Genomic DNA, 17291 nt, shown 5'->3' with positions numbered 1-17291 from the left:
GTATACACATATATACATACATATACATATGTATATATCTGCATGCTACAGCCTGTCAGTGTCACCCAAGCTATGAAATTCTATAGACAGCTTTTGCTCATAAATCTAGAAGACACTTTTTCTTTCAGTAGAACAAACCCTTAATCTGGTTTCAATGAGTTGTAAAAGACAGCTCCTGTGATTCACCCCCTCCCCTCAACAGAAGCACTGCTTGTTAATCCAGCAGGAAATAACATTTGCCAGGATTGACAGCTGTGGATTTGTATTCAATTCCCAAATTAAAAACCAATGACAGGGCCTAGTTCAATGGAGATGTCAAGCAAAATAAAGAAAGTAAAATCCTGCTGCTTTCTCTGTAAAATACAAACATACATACATTTTGGATAACAATACTAAAAGCTGGGAATGAGATATAATAGGATTAAAGCCGTGTGCAAAGTTTCTCTTGAGGGGTTTCCCCCCACACACACCAACTCACATTTTGTATTTTTCCACTTACATATTAAAATTTTCTCTTACTCCTAGTAAATGTTTTAAAACATGTTAAAAACCCTATTTCAATAACTATTTGAAACCCTGCAAAAATATAATGTAAAATTTTTCAGTCAAATTAGAAAAATCTTCATATATAACAGTAACTACTGTCCAATTAAAAGAAAGTTTAATTACAAACCAAATATTATGAAGAGATCTAATGGCACAGTTCTCATGCTTCTGCAAAGTCATGTTAAAGGTTAATCAGAGAGCATCTTGGGCACTTTCTACTGTTAATCAGAACAATAAGAATCAGAGATGGAAAACATCAGATGTAGTAAAGAAGGATTGTTTTCTAGTGCTGTAACAAACTGATTTGAAGAGCCAAATGCAACTTTTCCCAGTTCTATCAGTCTTTGGAATAAGTCACAATAGTATGATTCTTCCTGTGAATTCAACCCCCTAATTACAAGTTTATAATTCCTTAAGTCTCTGTGAATACTCCTCTCACTTGCTGAAAATTACACCTTTCATGTACTTCCAGACGTCCACGTTCCTCCAACACACTGCTTAAATAAGGGAAGAGGGAACATTCAGGACACTGCAGCAATCTGTGAAACAACAAAATGCAGAGTGTTCTAACTTTTTACTGCTGTTTACCTGTAAGAAGTGATCCTCCTCAGGTCTGCAACGGAAACACGATAGCCACACTCTTCCAGGACTTCCTCACACGCAATTTCTTCTAAAGAGAGGTCTGGTTTGTCCACAATGCCAGCACAGAGTTCATAGGTCACTCCAACCACAGCAGGTAAGGGATCCTCCAGGCAAGGGAACTTCTCCTTATCCTGATTCTGAAAGACTTGAGGACGATGCCTTTCTACTTCACACATATAAACAGCTTTAAAAATAACCCCAAAACACAACAGAAAAAGAAACAAGGGGGGAGGGGGATGTTAGTTTATTCATATTAAATAGAAAAAAGGGTGGTACACAAATTTTGCCTGGAAATTTATAACCATGAGAGCACTTGAGAGTAACAAGGAATTCAGCTGTGTTATCTATTAAAATAATGACACACTGAAACTGGAATTTTTAAAGAACAGAGGTTCTCTTGCCATGTTTGTAAAATTCTTCTTTAAACTCTATCTGTGCTTACATCATCTGGAATGGATTCATGCACACCTTAAAATAAATAAAAATTGAAAAAGGAAGCTAGTTCATCCAAGAAATCCAAGTGCCAGAAGTGCCACACAGCTTCCATTTGTTGGGCAATGTGGATATTGGAATTTAATTTAAACTATGCAGTTATTTCACAGGAAAGTTGGGTTGCACATTAAGTACCATGTGCACAATGATGAGTCTTTCAGCCTGTCAACTCAGCTGTTATTTAGAAGGGGTATGAAAAGCATTTATGTTTGTTTGAAAAAAAAAAAATCCTCTTTTGAACATATAGTTCCTTGCACAGATTCCTGTCTGAAAAAGACTTCTTGAATTTATCTACAAACAGCTGCCACTGTAATGCACTCCTAAAGAAAGTGCAAATGCCAGATTTTAGCCCTTCTTTAAGCAAAAGTCTCACTGATGTCAACAGAAATTCTGCCTGAGAGAGAACTGCAGGGCTGCATGTTAACACTGACAATTCCAGATCACTGTAACTTTAACTTACAGGTATAAACTTACTTGTTTCTTCTTTGAAATTTTCTTATGTCTATCCCCTTGCCTTTCATGAAAAGTTACCACAAGGGTGTTATAAACCACCCTGAATAAAACTATCTTAAAGTTCGAGACTATTTTTATTCCGTTAAAATATTTTACATGCATATTTCACATACTTATAACATAGTTTTCAAATGAGTTTACCTTTTATTTCCCATTCTAAATCTCACAGAACTGGTATATAAGAACTCAAGTTTAATTGACAACTTTTTGTACTTCCAGGTACTGGATTTAGCTTGTTAAGGCCTACAGAGAACTGTAGTTGCTTAACAGTAAAGTACCACAGTAACTTCTTAAGCCCCTGGTCTCTGAGGCAGAGTCCACACTCCAGAAATTTGTGCCTGGGCTCCTTCTGCAATGCTCATTTTGACACCTCAGAAACGTAGAATATCAAGATCAGCACTTGAAAGGGAGATGCCTAGATCAGTCCATTGTCCAAACTTCTCCAGAAGTTAGAACTTTGAAAGCTGCTTGTTTTAGGGACATCCAGGCCTTTCAATCAAACAGGTAAGGATAGGAGCCTCCATTTCCACTTGAAAGACATGACTAGAGCTCAGTTTTCTTTTTAAAATGCAGTATGAGCCAAAAAAAGAAAAAATATTCCCTGCCAGATCTAAGGGACAGATCCCTGAAGGGTGTCTATTGTCGTTGTTCCAAAAACTTCTAAAGGCTATGACAATTACCATAAATGACAACCACATCTAAGATTTCTCTGAGATGAGCCAAATCCTCTCAAAGTTTAATTTCTTTTTTAGTATTGATGTATCCATACAAGAAAATAAAAAAAGGAACACCACATGCATCCCATTAGAAGCCCTGGGCATCAAAAGAAGATGCAGGTAAGAGTGCAGGGTACAGAAATATGAAACTGTGACTGAACTAACCCGCTATTATAGGTCTGTTGTATCCCTGAAACCCATCCTGTCATTCCATCAGGCACCTGCCATTCCCCTTCTCCCTCAGCACAACTGGGCTCCACGTAGATCAAAACCTACATTCCCAGAAGGACCTAACCCAGCAGCCCTCTTCAGAGCAAAGGCCTGAGATATGCTGACACTTAAAGCCCAGGAACAGCTTTTCTCTGTAGATAAGGAAGAAAAGAAGCAGTACCAGCCACTTCTGTGACAGTCCAAATATTAGAGCATTCACCAAGGAGTCTGATTATGAATTTAATATCACCTGGCTTGCAAAGGTTCAAACTCATTTCTCTCTCACAGATAAGCAAAGCCTAGAACACCACGCTGCCTGCTTGGGAACAGGGAGTCTCCCACACCTCTCCTGAAGGTGCACAAGTGATGCCCTGGGTGATAGAGAGTTTGGAGAGCAGAAACCACAAGAAAGAGCTGAGCTCCCAGAACAGTCACCCATTCACCAGTCCTGTGCCAGACTGCTCTCTTGTCTTCCAATAGCTTGTGCTTCTTTGGTAGAAACTGCCACTTTGTCATCACCAGGCAGTCTCCTCCATTGTGAGATGGACACATGCCATGAGCAGCAGCAGCATGAACCTCCCAAGCTGTGCCAGGAGAGGTTCAGGTTGGACATCAGGGAGAATTACTTCACGGAAAGGGTTGTCAAGCATTGGAACAGACTGACCAAGGAAGCGGTGGAATCACCATCCTGAATTGTTCAAGAAATGACTTGACGAGGCATTTAGTGCTATGGTTTAATTGACAAGGTGGTGTTCAGTCAAAGGTTAGACTCGATGATCTTGGAGGTCCTTTCCAACCTTACTGACTCGATGATTCTATGACTCAAACAACGATCTGGTGCTTGTTAAACACACTGACTAATTACCCTGGAGCTACTCAGCTGTAAAAAGTCTCAGAGTGGGAACTCCAGTAGAACTGATGCACTTGCCTTCCCTTCTGCAAGCTGGGACAAAGGATAGGTGGCTCAACTGAACTCAGCAAATAAGATCACAACTGTTATTCAAAGCAGCCTTGTTAGGTGACTCATTCAGGGACTTGTTTGCTATCCAAGAGGAAGAACAGTACAGACTGAGAAGTTAGTGGAGTTTGGCTGACTGGGGAAAGTGTGCTAGCTCCTCTCTAAGCTTCTGATTTCTCTTTGATAGCACGGGTGGTTTGCACTGCCTGAAATGGAACATGGCTTATTATTCAAATCTTTGATACCATTTATTTTAAGTCAACGGAAAAACAAACATCACAACCCACTGAAAGGGCGTTATACTTACAGTGAAAAAAACCAGGGTGCATGTTCATAGGTGCTACCCCTGCCCTTCCCTGGAACGTATAATTTTATTATATTGGAAAATGTGTGGTCAACTGACTACCTAAATAAGCATGGCCCAAGACCTTTGCCAATCAGTCACAAGTAAGGAACTGATGTGGAAACTCCTGAGATACACACGTAACTTTCTTCTCTCTGCTTCACCCAAATGTGTGATTTCATGACCGTTCAAGATGATCTAAGCCCAGAGCACACTGAAAAATATGGTCCTGCCTCAGTTATTGTGTGCTCCTGCCACCCCTCAGGTCAGCATGAATGAATTCCTTCAGGCCAGTCAGGTGAGCTGCCTAGTTCTCAAAATGTTCTGTTTGCAGCCATACAGGACCTGTGGTGTCACTGCATAAGGGAATGGGGTGGGAATGTACGGGCAGGGAGGGGTGACTGCCTTTACAAGCAGTGCAGACATCAGTGGGAAAACCTGACCGCGACACCACAGCCCAAGGAAAGGCCAGCACATATGTCACCCAGCACACGTGCAGGGGACGTGCCTGGTGAGCGACAGGCAGCTGTTGGCTCACAAGCCAGGAGCTTTTGCCTTCCTGGTGGGACCCTGGTAGGATCCAGCAATGAGAAAAGCCCCAGCCTTTGTTTTTGCTTTGTGGAACAGGCACCAGGGCAGACAATAACCATGGAATGCAAATACAATTATAATTACAGGGATGTGAGTAATGTCAGGGCATGGCTATGATCACTGAACTGCTATAGGGTGTTTCATTGGCCACTGTCCCTAAGGGCAGGTTTAGGAGCAGCTCCAGCCTCTGGAATGGTTTAAATCCAGGAACAGTCCTCTTTTTTTGACACTTCCACACAGATAATGTAATGAATGTTCTGCTGCTTAGCACACATATATAGATATATATATATATATATATATATATATATACATGCACATGCATCAAGGTTTCTGCCTAAGATTGCCTCAAAGAGAGCAACAGCTACAGGAGCCATTTTATTTGGCTGGCAAATAAAAGACACTGGATTGATAAACAAACAAACAAACAAACAAACAGTTTCTAACAGTCAATCAGCACTTCCTGAGAAGCATGCACTGCCAGTACAACAGTGCTGCACAGCACTGGAGAGGCTGTCCATCGCTGACAGTAAGAAAGGGCAGCGTGACACTACACTAGAAAGTTTCCTATGAAGTCTACCATGAACAGTCTTGAAATGGTCTCTTAGCAACAGTCAGTGAAATATCCCGTGATTTCTTGTAATTAACATGCAGAGAATATGCATTTCTTTTAAATTCCAGAAAGTAAATATTACCTTGAATTAAAATAATTGATATAAAGACTCAGGGAAAAAAAAAAAGTATATTAACCTAAATTCACAGTAATGACTGGTAAAATGAAAGCTGTACACATACTGATGAAAAATCATAGAGTCCTGAATTTCCCTCATTTTAAATTCCCAAGTATACACTGCACTGTAAGACAGGAATATTTAAGACAAAATTAAAAACAAAAAAAGCAACACACCAGCCTCTGCACAGAAGCTGCCTACTAAATACTAGATAGGTCAAGAAGGAACTTGAAATTAAAGCAATTTCTTGCATCGTCATTGTAGAGCTGTTTGTAATTTCGTCCAAAAGAGGACAATAACGAGCCCAAAAGCAGAATGTAAGGCTACCCTGATCACTTGTTTCAGCTGTAATGGAAATTTCCCTGGTTAGAAATTCTGACCAACTGAAAAGGAGGGGTTTTAATACAAAGAAACAGAATACAGAACAAAGATTTTATCACCACAGATGCACCAATTTTAAACTGCTAAACCCTTAAAAGCTTGCTTCACTACAGAGCAAAAGTAAATCTAAAAAAGAGGATTACCTGGGCGGAACTGCTTCACCACAACAAAGCACTGCCGAGAAGTATTAAAGATCAGGATTGACACACTGAGGAGGAAGATAAAAAAACCCAAAAGATCAATGCTTTATGAAGGATTAATGCAAAACCATTAAACTCACATCTTGTGAATTTAATTTTAACTACATAAATACACAGATTTATTACTAAAGGTGCAATGCAACAAGATTCTTGTCCAAAATCTGTCTAGAGGGATAGGTCATGTTCCCAAAATCCAAAAGAATTTACCAAAAATTAAGTCTCTTCTTCCCAACAGGAAAAAAAACACCCCAAAACTTCCAGTCTAAGAACATTGATAGTACACAGAAAAAAAATCCTCAAAATTAAAAGCATTTTCTACTCTTATATCAATCCCAAATTAGGATAGTCAAAATCTTAGGCACAGTCTAGTGTCATTCAGATCAGAGACTTCTGTACAAGCACAGAGCATTTCTCTGTAGCTGCTTGCTGAGCTAAGGCCTTAACTCAGACACCAATCCAAGTCCAATTCTGAACAGATTTAAACCAGAAGTAGTTTCAACTGCCAGCATATTAATGGTTTTCTGGTTGCTTGAAATACCTGCCATGGGGAAACCTGACAGGTTGAGTATTTGGAGATGCTCTAAAAATGTGGACTACCGATATTCTCTCCACACTCTCAGATTTTACTAGTTTAAGAAAATGCAGACAAAAGTCTGTCTCCTTAGTTGGTAGCCCACTGTCACCTGCAAAATCCAGTGTATATTTTGCTCATTACCATGGCAGCATTCTCTCATTTGTTATGCCTCACTGTATGCAACTGGAAAGTTAATTCATTATTCTATTAATTGTACAATGGCTTAGTCTAACAATGGCATATTTGCAGGGTTGAGTCAAACTTTCAACTTTCCTTGTAAAAGAGCTTTATATTTATTTTCACTATTTGATTTAATAATGAAGTCTCCAGCTGCCAGAGAAACTGCTATTTGATGATTATTAAAAATAATGTTAATGTTTATTATAATAATATATACAAACCAAAACAGAAGGGAGAAGTCCAGATGTTAACATTTATATTCATGGTTGCTATTCTCAAAGACCTGTACTGCATATTGATACCTTCCTGCCCCAGGAGATGCCATTTGCAGGGAATTTTAAAGCAAATGTTTTAGGCTTCAGAGAAGCTGGAGGAGAACATTCACTCTGTTTACTGGAACAATTCCTGGCCTAGACTGGAATATCTGGGAGTTATAGTGTAGGTTGCCAGAAGAAATGAAGTTAAACCATGGAAAATAATATTTTTAAGCTGACTTAAATATTGTTCTTTTATTCTTTGGTATTTTCTTTTCCTTTGCTTGACTGTTCCTTTCCCCAAAAAGGCACTGTCTGCAGGCAGACACTGCACTAAACAAAAAGGGGAAAAGGAATTACTGCTACTGAACCTCTGTTGCTTTGTCCACGAGCCTAAGGATGTGCAGTGCCTGAAACTGCAGACAGCAGCAGCCTAAAGCTGTGGATGCAGAATGAAAGCTTCCTGAAACACATGGCTGCCCTTTACCTTTCTTTACATCCACCACCTCAGGCCCAATCTTCCCCTTGGCTTGCCTTCTTCGGCATGTCTCATTAAATAACGCATACCAACTCATTAAAAATGGCTCAGCTATTAGACATTATTTTTTCCTGGGAGTCAGTCACTTGAGATTTTTATGGAACAGATGGGAAAATTAAAAACAATCTGTCAGAATTAAGGAACAAGATCAAATTAGCTGGAAAGGAATAGCAGCAAGTTATTTCAATTGTCTGCTTCTCACACCATCTTGATATGAGAGGGTACAGAAATGGCACAAATCTGTAGAACTTTCTATTTAATTACTTCTAATTTTCTGAGAGACTGACAACCAATTTTGAACAGAAGTTTACATTTTCTAACAAACCACAACACACAAGTTCTAGTATTTCCTGTCAGAGTTGGAGAATCATGGAGGAAAAAAGTAAAGAACTGCACCACCTTAGGAGGAGCGTGACACTGGGAATGCCGTTTGGTGTTTCTCAGTCCACAAGAAACAACATTACATGAAATACTTCCACAGGTCACCAGGTCTGTAACTTCTGAAAACCCATTCAAGGCTGCCCTTAGGACGGTTATTTGAGTATTACACAAAGTTAGAGCAAGACACTTCAATAGATCTAAGTGGAGGATCCCCTGAGCCGCTGCCTTCAATGGGCTTCCTTACTACTGCAATGACCCAAATATGTGTATTCAGCTGTTTGGTCTGCTCTGTAAGATAAGGAAATGGATTTATCTTCTAGAGTTCTAAACCACCACACCGAGAATTTACTACAAAATTAGTTTGAGATTACTATTTTTACAGATGATACAGGTACAGAAAAGAACTACTGCAAATCCATTAGTAGGTCCAAATACATCGTTCAGTCACATCACACCACAGGGCATTACAAAAGTATTTGATGTTTCAAGGCAATTCCCTTTAAGCTATTACAACCAAACCTATTTTAGGGTATTAGATATGCATCTATAAGCTTTAAAGTGAAGAGTAAGCATATAAAATGAAAAAATTAAAACATTCACAAGGACTTTTGTTAGCATCTCCACATATAAAAGATACAGAAGAGAAACAAAGCCCAAGCTGTATGTTAGAGAAAAAACACACAGAAGCATTAGAAAAGAAAGGGGGAAAAAAGCCCAGCAACATTTCCTAAATAAAGGCAGGAATCTTAGACAAGGATTTAATCTAAAATGAATATTAAAGGTCCTAATGTAGCAACAGGCTTCATGTGCCTCTGTCTCAAACAGGAGCACAAGACCACTTTTTTGTTAGATTTTACAAAGGAAAAGAATACCCAGATACAAAAAGATCACGATAAAGCCTAAAATTTCCATCATTCCTTAAAACAAGCTATAACACCTCTGCATTAAGGAAACACTGTATCATCCTAGACTTGCTAAGATTTCATTTTATGGGTCAGATTACTAATTTTTACCATATTCCACAGGTGTGCATCTTTGCTGGCTATTCCCCCAGCAGCTGACATTCAGGGAAATCGCTGGTGTAAAAGGGGAGGCCACCAATGCAAAGAGAATGCCACGAGGCACAGACCTGCAGCTGCACTCATGCGAGCACACCCAGCCCGGCTGCTGCACACAGATGTCACACCGGGTACCTGCCACTGCCAGGGCCTGGACACCTCTGCAGGCAAGAGGTGGCTGAGAAGGAATCCCTTAGAAATGTGCTCTAGGTTTCATTCTGGAGCTGTAATTTGCTTCTGTAAGACATGGAGCACCCCTGGCCAGTGAAGGAGAGTTGGCTCCCCCACACCACATCTGTCAGTGGCTGCATTAGGGACTGTGAACAGGGAAAGAACATAGTAAGAGATGACACGAGTTTGTGCAGGGTCTTCCAGGCCTGGTGAAGACCACAAACCTGCTCAGCCTTCAACCAAACCCCTCCTCAGCTTCCCCTCCTGCTCACTTTATACACACAATAAATCGCTACTCCAATTACAGTAGTTTTTCCCAAAGGAGGCATGCATGTAAAACAGCATACTGTGCAATAATGTAGGATGCTGTTCTTTCTACAAATATAGGAATAATTAGGGTACCCTTAAAATATTTTAAGAAAGAGATGTACCTAAAATGTCAGCAAGACATCCCTACTAAGAGCAGCCAACCTGTATTTGAGCTTTTATTGTACTCAAGTTTGCAGTCTGCAGTTAAAGTGTGTCTGGTCTTATTAACTAACACAGTGTTTTCTGAGAGGGATTCCAGTAATTCATCCAAGGTTCTCACGTAGCATTTAACCATTTAAACTCCAAAGAAAAAAAATCTTACTGAAATAGAGAAGTATTATCATTCTCTAATGGATATTTGCCTTCCCTAAAATGTCTAAATCAATGTGCAGAAATGACATACAATGACCCATGGACATCTGCAACCCAGGAGTCTAGAAGTTTCATTCCTCCTCCTCCTCCTCCTCCTCCAAAGACTCTTACTGAGAGACAAGATATCCACCTGAATACAACCTTTACAGTTGAAAACACCTCGTGGAAAGATTTAGAAAACGTGTCCATTGTGTGCCACAGAACACTACTTCTACATTTGTTCCTTCCCCCAACATAGCACAGCTCTGCATTTATTGAACTCATGGTAACTGATGCTGTGTATGAAATTCCAGCCCAGAAGACATTTACACAGAAATACTACTACAACTTCACACTCTCAAACCTGAGAAAGGAAGGTGGTGTTTCATGGAGCAACGTAAAACATTTGACCACGGCAGCTACGAGGTAGGGGACAGATGAAAACTGACATCCTGTTAAAATGTGCACACACACACATATGGACACATTCAAAGTTAATTATTTGGAAATACATCCTAGCAATTAATATCAGCAAATGAACTTTGCCACAGCTTCATGAACATGTACTTCTAGAGCTCCAGTTTTTGGGGGTGGGGAATAAGGAGGTTTGTTTGGGGTCTTTTTTGTGTTTTGTTTTATTAAGTTTTTTTGTCTGAGGATTTTTTTTACTTTTTGTTGCTGGTGTTTTTTTTTTTTTCAGGTAGACATGTAATTTCACCTTGTAGTCATCAGTTTGGTAATCTGTCTGCACAGTTTGTCAGTTGTTAACCTGAGCTACAGTTAATCCACAAGCAACTGCTTACTAATTGCTTTCCATGAGACAAACTTTTAAAAGCCTTTAATAGATGAAGATTTATTCAGCCTTTCATTATTCTTGAACGTGGCCCTAATGCAGCTTTAAAAATGTGAATTTTAAAACTAAAAAAAAATTAAGAAAACCCCACAGTACAGTAATAGGAAAGACAAAGACAAGACTCTCTTGTGTTTCTGTCAATAAAGTAAGACTCTCAAGGTTGGAGGTGATGATTTTTAATGACAAACTTTTACTATTAACTAAAATACTAATATGCTTAAATAATTGATGAGGTAACACAGGCAAAGAAACTGATCCTTCTTAAATCATGGGTATGTGTGTGTCGCACACAAGTTGTGATCTGACATTAACAATGAAAGCAAAGACTTTTCAGCTATTAACCTCAGCCACTTTAACCTACTTTTAAAGGTTAAAAAGTATCTCAAAACTAGTTTAAAGCCCGTAATACTGTTAAGTGCTGCTTACAAACAAGCTTTATAGGGGAGACTTTAGGAACCAATGACATATGAATTTATAAAAACCACAACAAACAAATCAAACCAAACTACCCAAACCCATGCAACACTATCAGAGCCTGCAGTAGTTCATTTACCATTCTCAGAGAAGACAATGCCAAAAGAATGGCAGATTCAAAAAATAAAGAGACACAAAAATAGCATGAAGGAATAAAAGCAAATAAGTGATTTACTCAGCCCCCTTGACTCTCAACAGATATTTGGTTTTAAAAATCCCTTTGATACAATCAGAAGAAAATAATCAAATGTACTGTGCAACCACATAAATACTTACGAGTTGTACTAATTTCAGCTGGAGAGCATACATACAATATTTCTGCCTATGTGGCTCATAAAGGAGAAATTGTCAAGACTTAAAAATCTTACTAGAATAAAAGTTAGCAAGAGAGTAAATAACTTAGAAGTCCCCTAACTGGTTTTAGCTTTAAAGTACAAATTTTTCTTCTTCGACTTCTATAAATTTGGTTTTCTCTGTTCACAGTGTTGACAAATTGATTTTTCATATTGTTTTCCATGTCAAGACTACAATTCCATCTAGTCTTTTTACAAACACCCCAAATCAGGATTAAAGCATGTTAGTGAACACACCTCCGTTTCTTCTTCAAATCTAAACTGACTGTGCTTTCAATTTTAAAGTGATAATCAAAACCCCCCAAAACTTGTTTGAGAGCCAACATTCCAAAGTAATTCTTTGGGAGGAGTCATCCTTCAGGAGGGTCCTACTTCATCTTATTTCAAAATTATTTTTGATGTCCACGAGAAAGAAATGCATGTAGCCCCTGTGTCACTTCTACATTCAAATTAACCACCCATTTCACAGCTGGACATGTCCCTGGAAACTTCTAAAGTGGTCTCTAAAGTGCTCTCTTCTTCCTTTTATCAGCACAGCACCCAGTACCTTAAACCAGAGAGAACAGTCCCTTCTTTTTCAGGACAGACATGTAATAAAGCTGTACCCTTTGATTACTCTCCAGTGCAATTCCCTTAGTATCCCAGAGCTTTCACTATAATGTAGATAGTCCTGAGATTAAATGTGTGTGCTTGCACAATCTTTACTGGGTCATTTAAGTCTTCCTTCAAAGCGTTTTACATTTTTCAAAGGCCAACACCAATCCAATTGGCTGCTTAAAATGCAGCCTATTACAAAAGCAAAGCTATAAGCTCCTGACAAAAACATTCACCCTTTCATACTAATCACAGATAAAGTGGATTTGGCAAAAGATAATTAGACACATCTAGAAGAATTCTCTATTCTGATGAAGTTTTAATTGCTTTCTCCATACAAGGTAAATATTTAATACTAAGTAAAACTAGAATAAAGTGGTGAGGCAGGTATGCTGAAGAAAATAAATGTTACTTTGGAAAAAATCAGAAGGAAGATTGGTTTCAGTAAACTGAACTGCAGCAGGAAGTTGTTCATGACACCATAAAGCAGGAGCATATGTTTGGTTAATCATCAGACCAGTGCAAGAATGAATTAAGAAGTGGCAACAAACCCATATATGTGCACTTCTAAAACATTAATTTAGATCTACTTGTAAAGTAGCAATTTGTACCCAACCAGAGAATATGATCAGGACAACCTCTGTGGAATAAACAATCCTCCCAGCACCCTGTTTTCATATAACAAAGAAAAAAGGAGAAAGCAAATTCAACTGCAAAATAAATGAGACATCAAAGCACGTTGCTCTTAATAACATTCCTTGAGTATCATATCTTGGCCAGTATCCCAGGATACCCTTGGAAATGACACATAGCATCTCAATGGGTTTCTTTCAACAAAATATTTTAATAAATAAATTCAGGTTTTATGCTAACTTATTTGATTAAATAAAGCTTTGTGGGCATTATGTGCAACAGATGTCAGAGCCTGATGGGCTTTTGTTCCAATTCCTAATTATTTGTGAAACTGCCATTTATAACTGCTATCAAACAGTAAGACCAATAAATAATCCACCTCAAAGGCCTGAGTATGACTCCATTCTGAAATGGCAAAAATTAAAGTTTTAAAACAATACCAGGTTTCGAGGACAGTTCACAAAATAAAAAGTTCAAGTGTTCTGCCCTAACTAAGGTGAGGGAAACCAGCAACTTCATTTCTCACCTACCAAACCCCAAATGTGATGTGACTAACACAACCTCTGACCAGGTATAACTGCACAGTCTCAGTACCATCAATGAGAAGCACAGACTGAGAAAGTGGCAGTTGTTCACATTTCCCCCCATTTTCCCATTTCTAGAATAATGGTTTCAATAGTTTCCCCTTCTCCAAGAGATATTTTCAGCTGAAATTCTAAACCTACAGGAACTCCAATTACAGAACATTTCCTAGCTTTCCTAAGATTATTTTTACCAATCCCAAATGCAGGTCATGACCACGCTACTGTCTCTAGGCCATGTAAAAACTTTTGGCACTCTTCAGAAAGAACTGGTTTATTTCAAAATCACCTCGAAGCAGAGGGAAGACTTTCCTTGATTCCAGTGACTAAGAGAATATGACTTCAAACACTAATAGATTAAATCCCTAAAATTGTAAAACCCAAGATGCTTGTAATATGGATACTAGAAACATATATTTAGAAATTTATGACTAATCAGCCATAACTCTTTTACCTGCTTAGTTATAAGACTTTTCAAGGATTCCAGCCTTAAAATTAGGCAGACATTTAATTTCCCTGTTTTTTACCCTGTTTCAGTGGCACAGCAGAGTTTATATGCTATATGGTGTTTTCATATCAAATACTTTAAAAGGAGAAATGAGAATCTGAAAATTTGGCTTTCAGTTTTGTTTTTCTCTCTGATAACTTTACAGCATCAAATACATTTCTGTTTGCCTCATTGCTATGCTTCTATTTAGATTGGATCCTAAGGTAACAACATAATAAGACATTTTAAAAGACAGTAAATATGCCTGCAGAATTCCTGGCACACAAGCAGAGAATTTGTCAAGTCTTTGCTTTAAAAAAACCCAAAAATGAACAACAAAAAACACAGCACTAAGTGCATTTTATTTGCAAATATCATATGCAAACAAATAGTGTAATTACTTGGGTTGAAGGAAATTAATAGGCTACTACATTTTTTCCTTCTAATACCAGGAAAATTATCATTATCCTGATAGCATCCTTGATAGACTGATATCAAGCCTAGACCTGAGCGTTTTCAATGACAGCGATTACAAAACATGCCTTCCCAGATTGTCTTATTGTTTATTGGTAAAAACATCTCCTTAGTGTTTAATTTAAAAAATACTTTCCACATGATCCACATTTCTTGTTCTGTGATTGATCACTGATTAAATTAAATGATTCCAGCCTGCTCTATAACGTTCCTGTACATTTCTGTGATAAGCAGTAATTTTTCTCCTCAGTTGTGTTATCCTTTGCATGAACACGCCCGGCCCTCATTACCTTCTCTTAGCTATTATTTCCCTAAACTTTTCATGATTTTTTTTTGTTTGTTGAACTACATCCAGTTGATTTTAAACAGTGCATTATCTTCTGCAGTATCTTTTAAGATAATCAAGAAAATTCCACATCTTTGACACCCTGGAGGAGACATTACAAAGACAGACAAGGTTTACAGCACATGCCACCCAAGAAAGACTTTGCTTTAACCTATAAAGATGTTAAAAAGTTATATTTTACCCATTTTAAAGCTGCTGTGATAATTCTTGCACAAAGGAAGCATCTGAGTTAAATTTCATGGTGTCTTATAATACACTAGGACATAAACCAGAAAAATACATAGAGGATTAAGTTTCCATAAAGCCCAAACGATCTGGCATATGAAATAGGAGAAGGAATTTAATCCACTCCTATAATGTGGTCAGGGCACATGACTTCCACCCTGTCTCCATAGCTGCCTGCTACAGCCACCGAGCCAGAATAGCAACCCTGGCTCCTCCAGGCCACTCTCCCAGCTCTGGTGACCCCGTCCCCTGGCCAGCTCCCCTGGTCAGGGTTGGGATGCAGGAGGCTCCTGGCGCAGCTGTTGGGTGGCCACATTCCACACTCCCCCTGCACAGCCACACTCCTCGACCTCAGCAGCAGCCAGACCTCAGCCAGGTAGCTCCAGAGCACAGAGGGAATGGATGAATAAACTCATCCTCTCCTCCTGAGTTATGTTCATTGTTAACTTGCCTCGAGAACCGCTTTCTGTTTGTCCCTCAGGGCTGGTACCTGCAGGACACAACATGCAGAGGTGCTGATTGCCTCGGTTTCCTTCACCCTGCAAACTCCCTCCTGATGGAAAACTACACTTTTCAGTTGTCTTTGCAACTGATACAGTATTAAGCCTTTTTTTTCTCTGAGTAAACAAATTAAATTAGGAATTAGTTTGTTTTAAATGTGAAATTAATTAATTTCTTCACTTAAAAGAAGGCAATCTTGTAAGGCAGGAATCTTATTTCCATTCTCTTTTTAGAGAGATAAGAAAAGACTTTCAGTTTTTTCCATTAAGAATTTTTAAGTCAGGAACTGAGCCATTGTGACATGTTTTTGAAGGTAAAAACACAGCATAAATACATTACAATGCACATGCAGAGATTTAAGTTTTTTAGTCCAAATGCCTTATACTTGTCAGGTATTTTCAGAGTTGAGAGGAACTCACATAATAATCTTGCACACAATCCAGTCTCCTAGAATTTGTTTCTTGTAAATGTAACGAACTTTACAGTGAATTTTTCATATTTTTAAAGGGAGAAGTAGCAATAATTGTACTTTATACCTACTCCAAATGCAATTGGAAAGCTGTCCTTGTACTTGTCAACTAGCAAAAGGTACACTTGTGTCCCTGTTCTCAAGAGTTATTACTCAAAGCACAGAAGGGAGCACATGACTGTACACTGACCTTCATCTGTTCCCAAATTATGTCTTTTAAAAGCCTTGAATCTGTTTAAGGGGAGCTGCTGAAACCTGAAACGAACTTGGTCTATTGCTTTATAAAGTAGATGAATGTAAAACTTAAGTATTACATTTCAGGCTCTTACTGTACTAAATATAGCAAAATTAGGATGAGGGAGAATGTAACTGTAACCTGAGTCTGGTTTTAGAGAATAATTTTTTGTTGCAGGTATCGATGGTTACTCTGTAATATTTGGTATGTTTCTATTTCTAACAGAAAATCACCACAAACATTCTCCTGACCAAGGTTTTTATTTTTAAAAGCAGAGTACTTAGAAAAAAGTACCAACTCCTCACCCGCAAATCAAACCCCCATAAATTGCTAACCAGTTCTGACAGACCCAGGACTAAAAAGAATCTTGAAATACACCTTGCATCTAAATTTTCATTGCTTGCATTCTTCTTGATTTTCATAAGGATATGTTTAATAATCAGCAAACACATCAGCTTAATATTAAAGGGAAAATTACACTTAACTGGAAAAGTAAACAGTGCATTAAATAACTGCAGAAAGCATCTTCTGCTGTTTGTCACTGCCTAGCACAACATGCCAGAATTATGTAATGCTTACAAGCACCACCTCAATAAACTTGTTCAAAAATTACACTGGAAAAGAGGTAATCAAGGGTTTTTATTTTTCTTCCTTCATTTTTAGTAAACTTCACTGTTGCTTCTAACGACATAATAAAACCTGCTAATGAGCTCTGGTAATGTTCATCTGCATGTTTCAAAGAAAGATTAACTAAAATGTAACTCCACAGGACAGCAGTAAACTCCTTATTTTCCAAAAGAAAAATGGCTTAGAAGTTGACAGATCTCTTGACAAGCTTGCAAATTTTTGACAGTTGTCAGATGGGAACTGTAACATTCATTAAGTAATTAATCTACTTAAATCGTAGAAACCTTCGGGTGGGAAGAC

The 17291-nt window shown here is 38.4% G+C and overlaps 1 protein-coding gene across 1 annotated transcript in view; it reads right to left on the bottom strand.

Moving 5' to 3' along the window:
• The window catches only part of NUDT14 (nudix hydrolase 14), a 60605-nt gene that overhangs the window by 12598 nt on the left and 30716 nt on the right, over positions 1-17291 (bottom strand). Inside the window, exons 3-4 of the mRNA XM_050335533.1 lie at positions 6267-6331; positions 1135-1372 (exon numbers count right to left, since the gene is read on the bottom strand). Coding sequence (XP_050191490.1) covers positions 1135-1372; positions 6267-6331 — 303 coding nt within the window. The remainder of the gene's footprint in view (positions 1-1134; positions 1373-6266; positions 6332-17291) is intronic.

The sequence above is a fragment of the Myiozetetes cayanensis genome, unplaced genomic scaffold (assembly GCF_022539395.1).
Source record: "Myiozetetes cayanensis isolate MyiCay16 unplaced genomic scaffold, myiCay2020 scf6-25, whole genome shotgun sequence".
NCBI lineage: Eukaryota > Metazoa > Chordata > Aves > Passeriformes > Tyrannidae > Myiozetetes > Myiozetetes cayanensis.
Note: the sequence above shows the minus strand (reverse complement) of the source record. Positions and strands in the feature narration are given on the sequence as shown.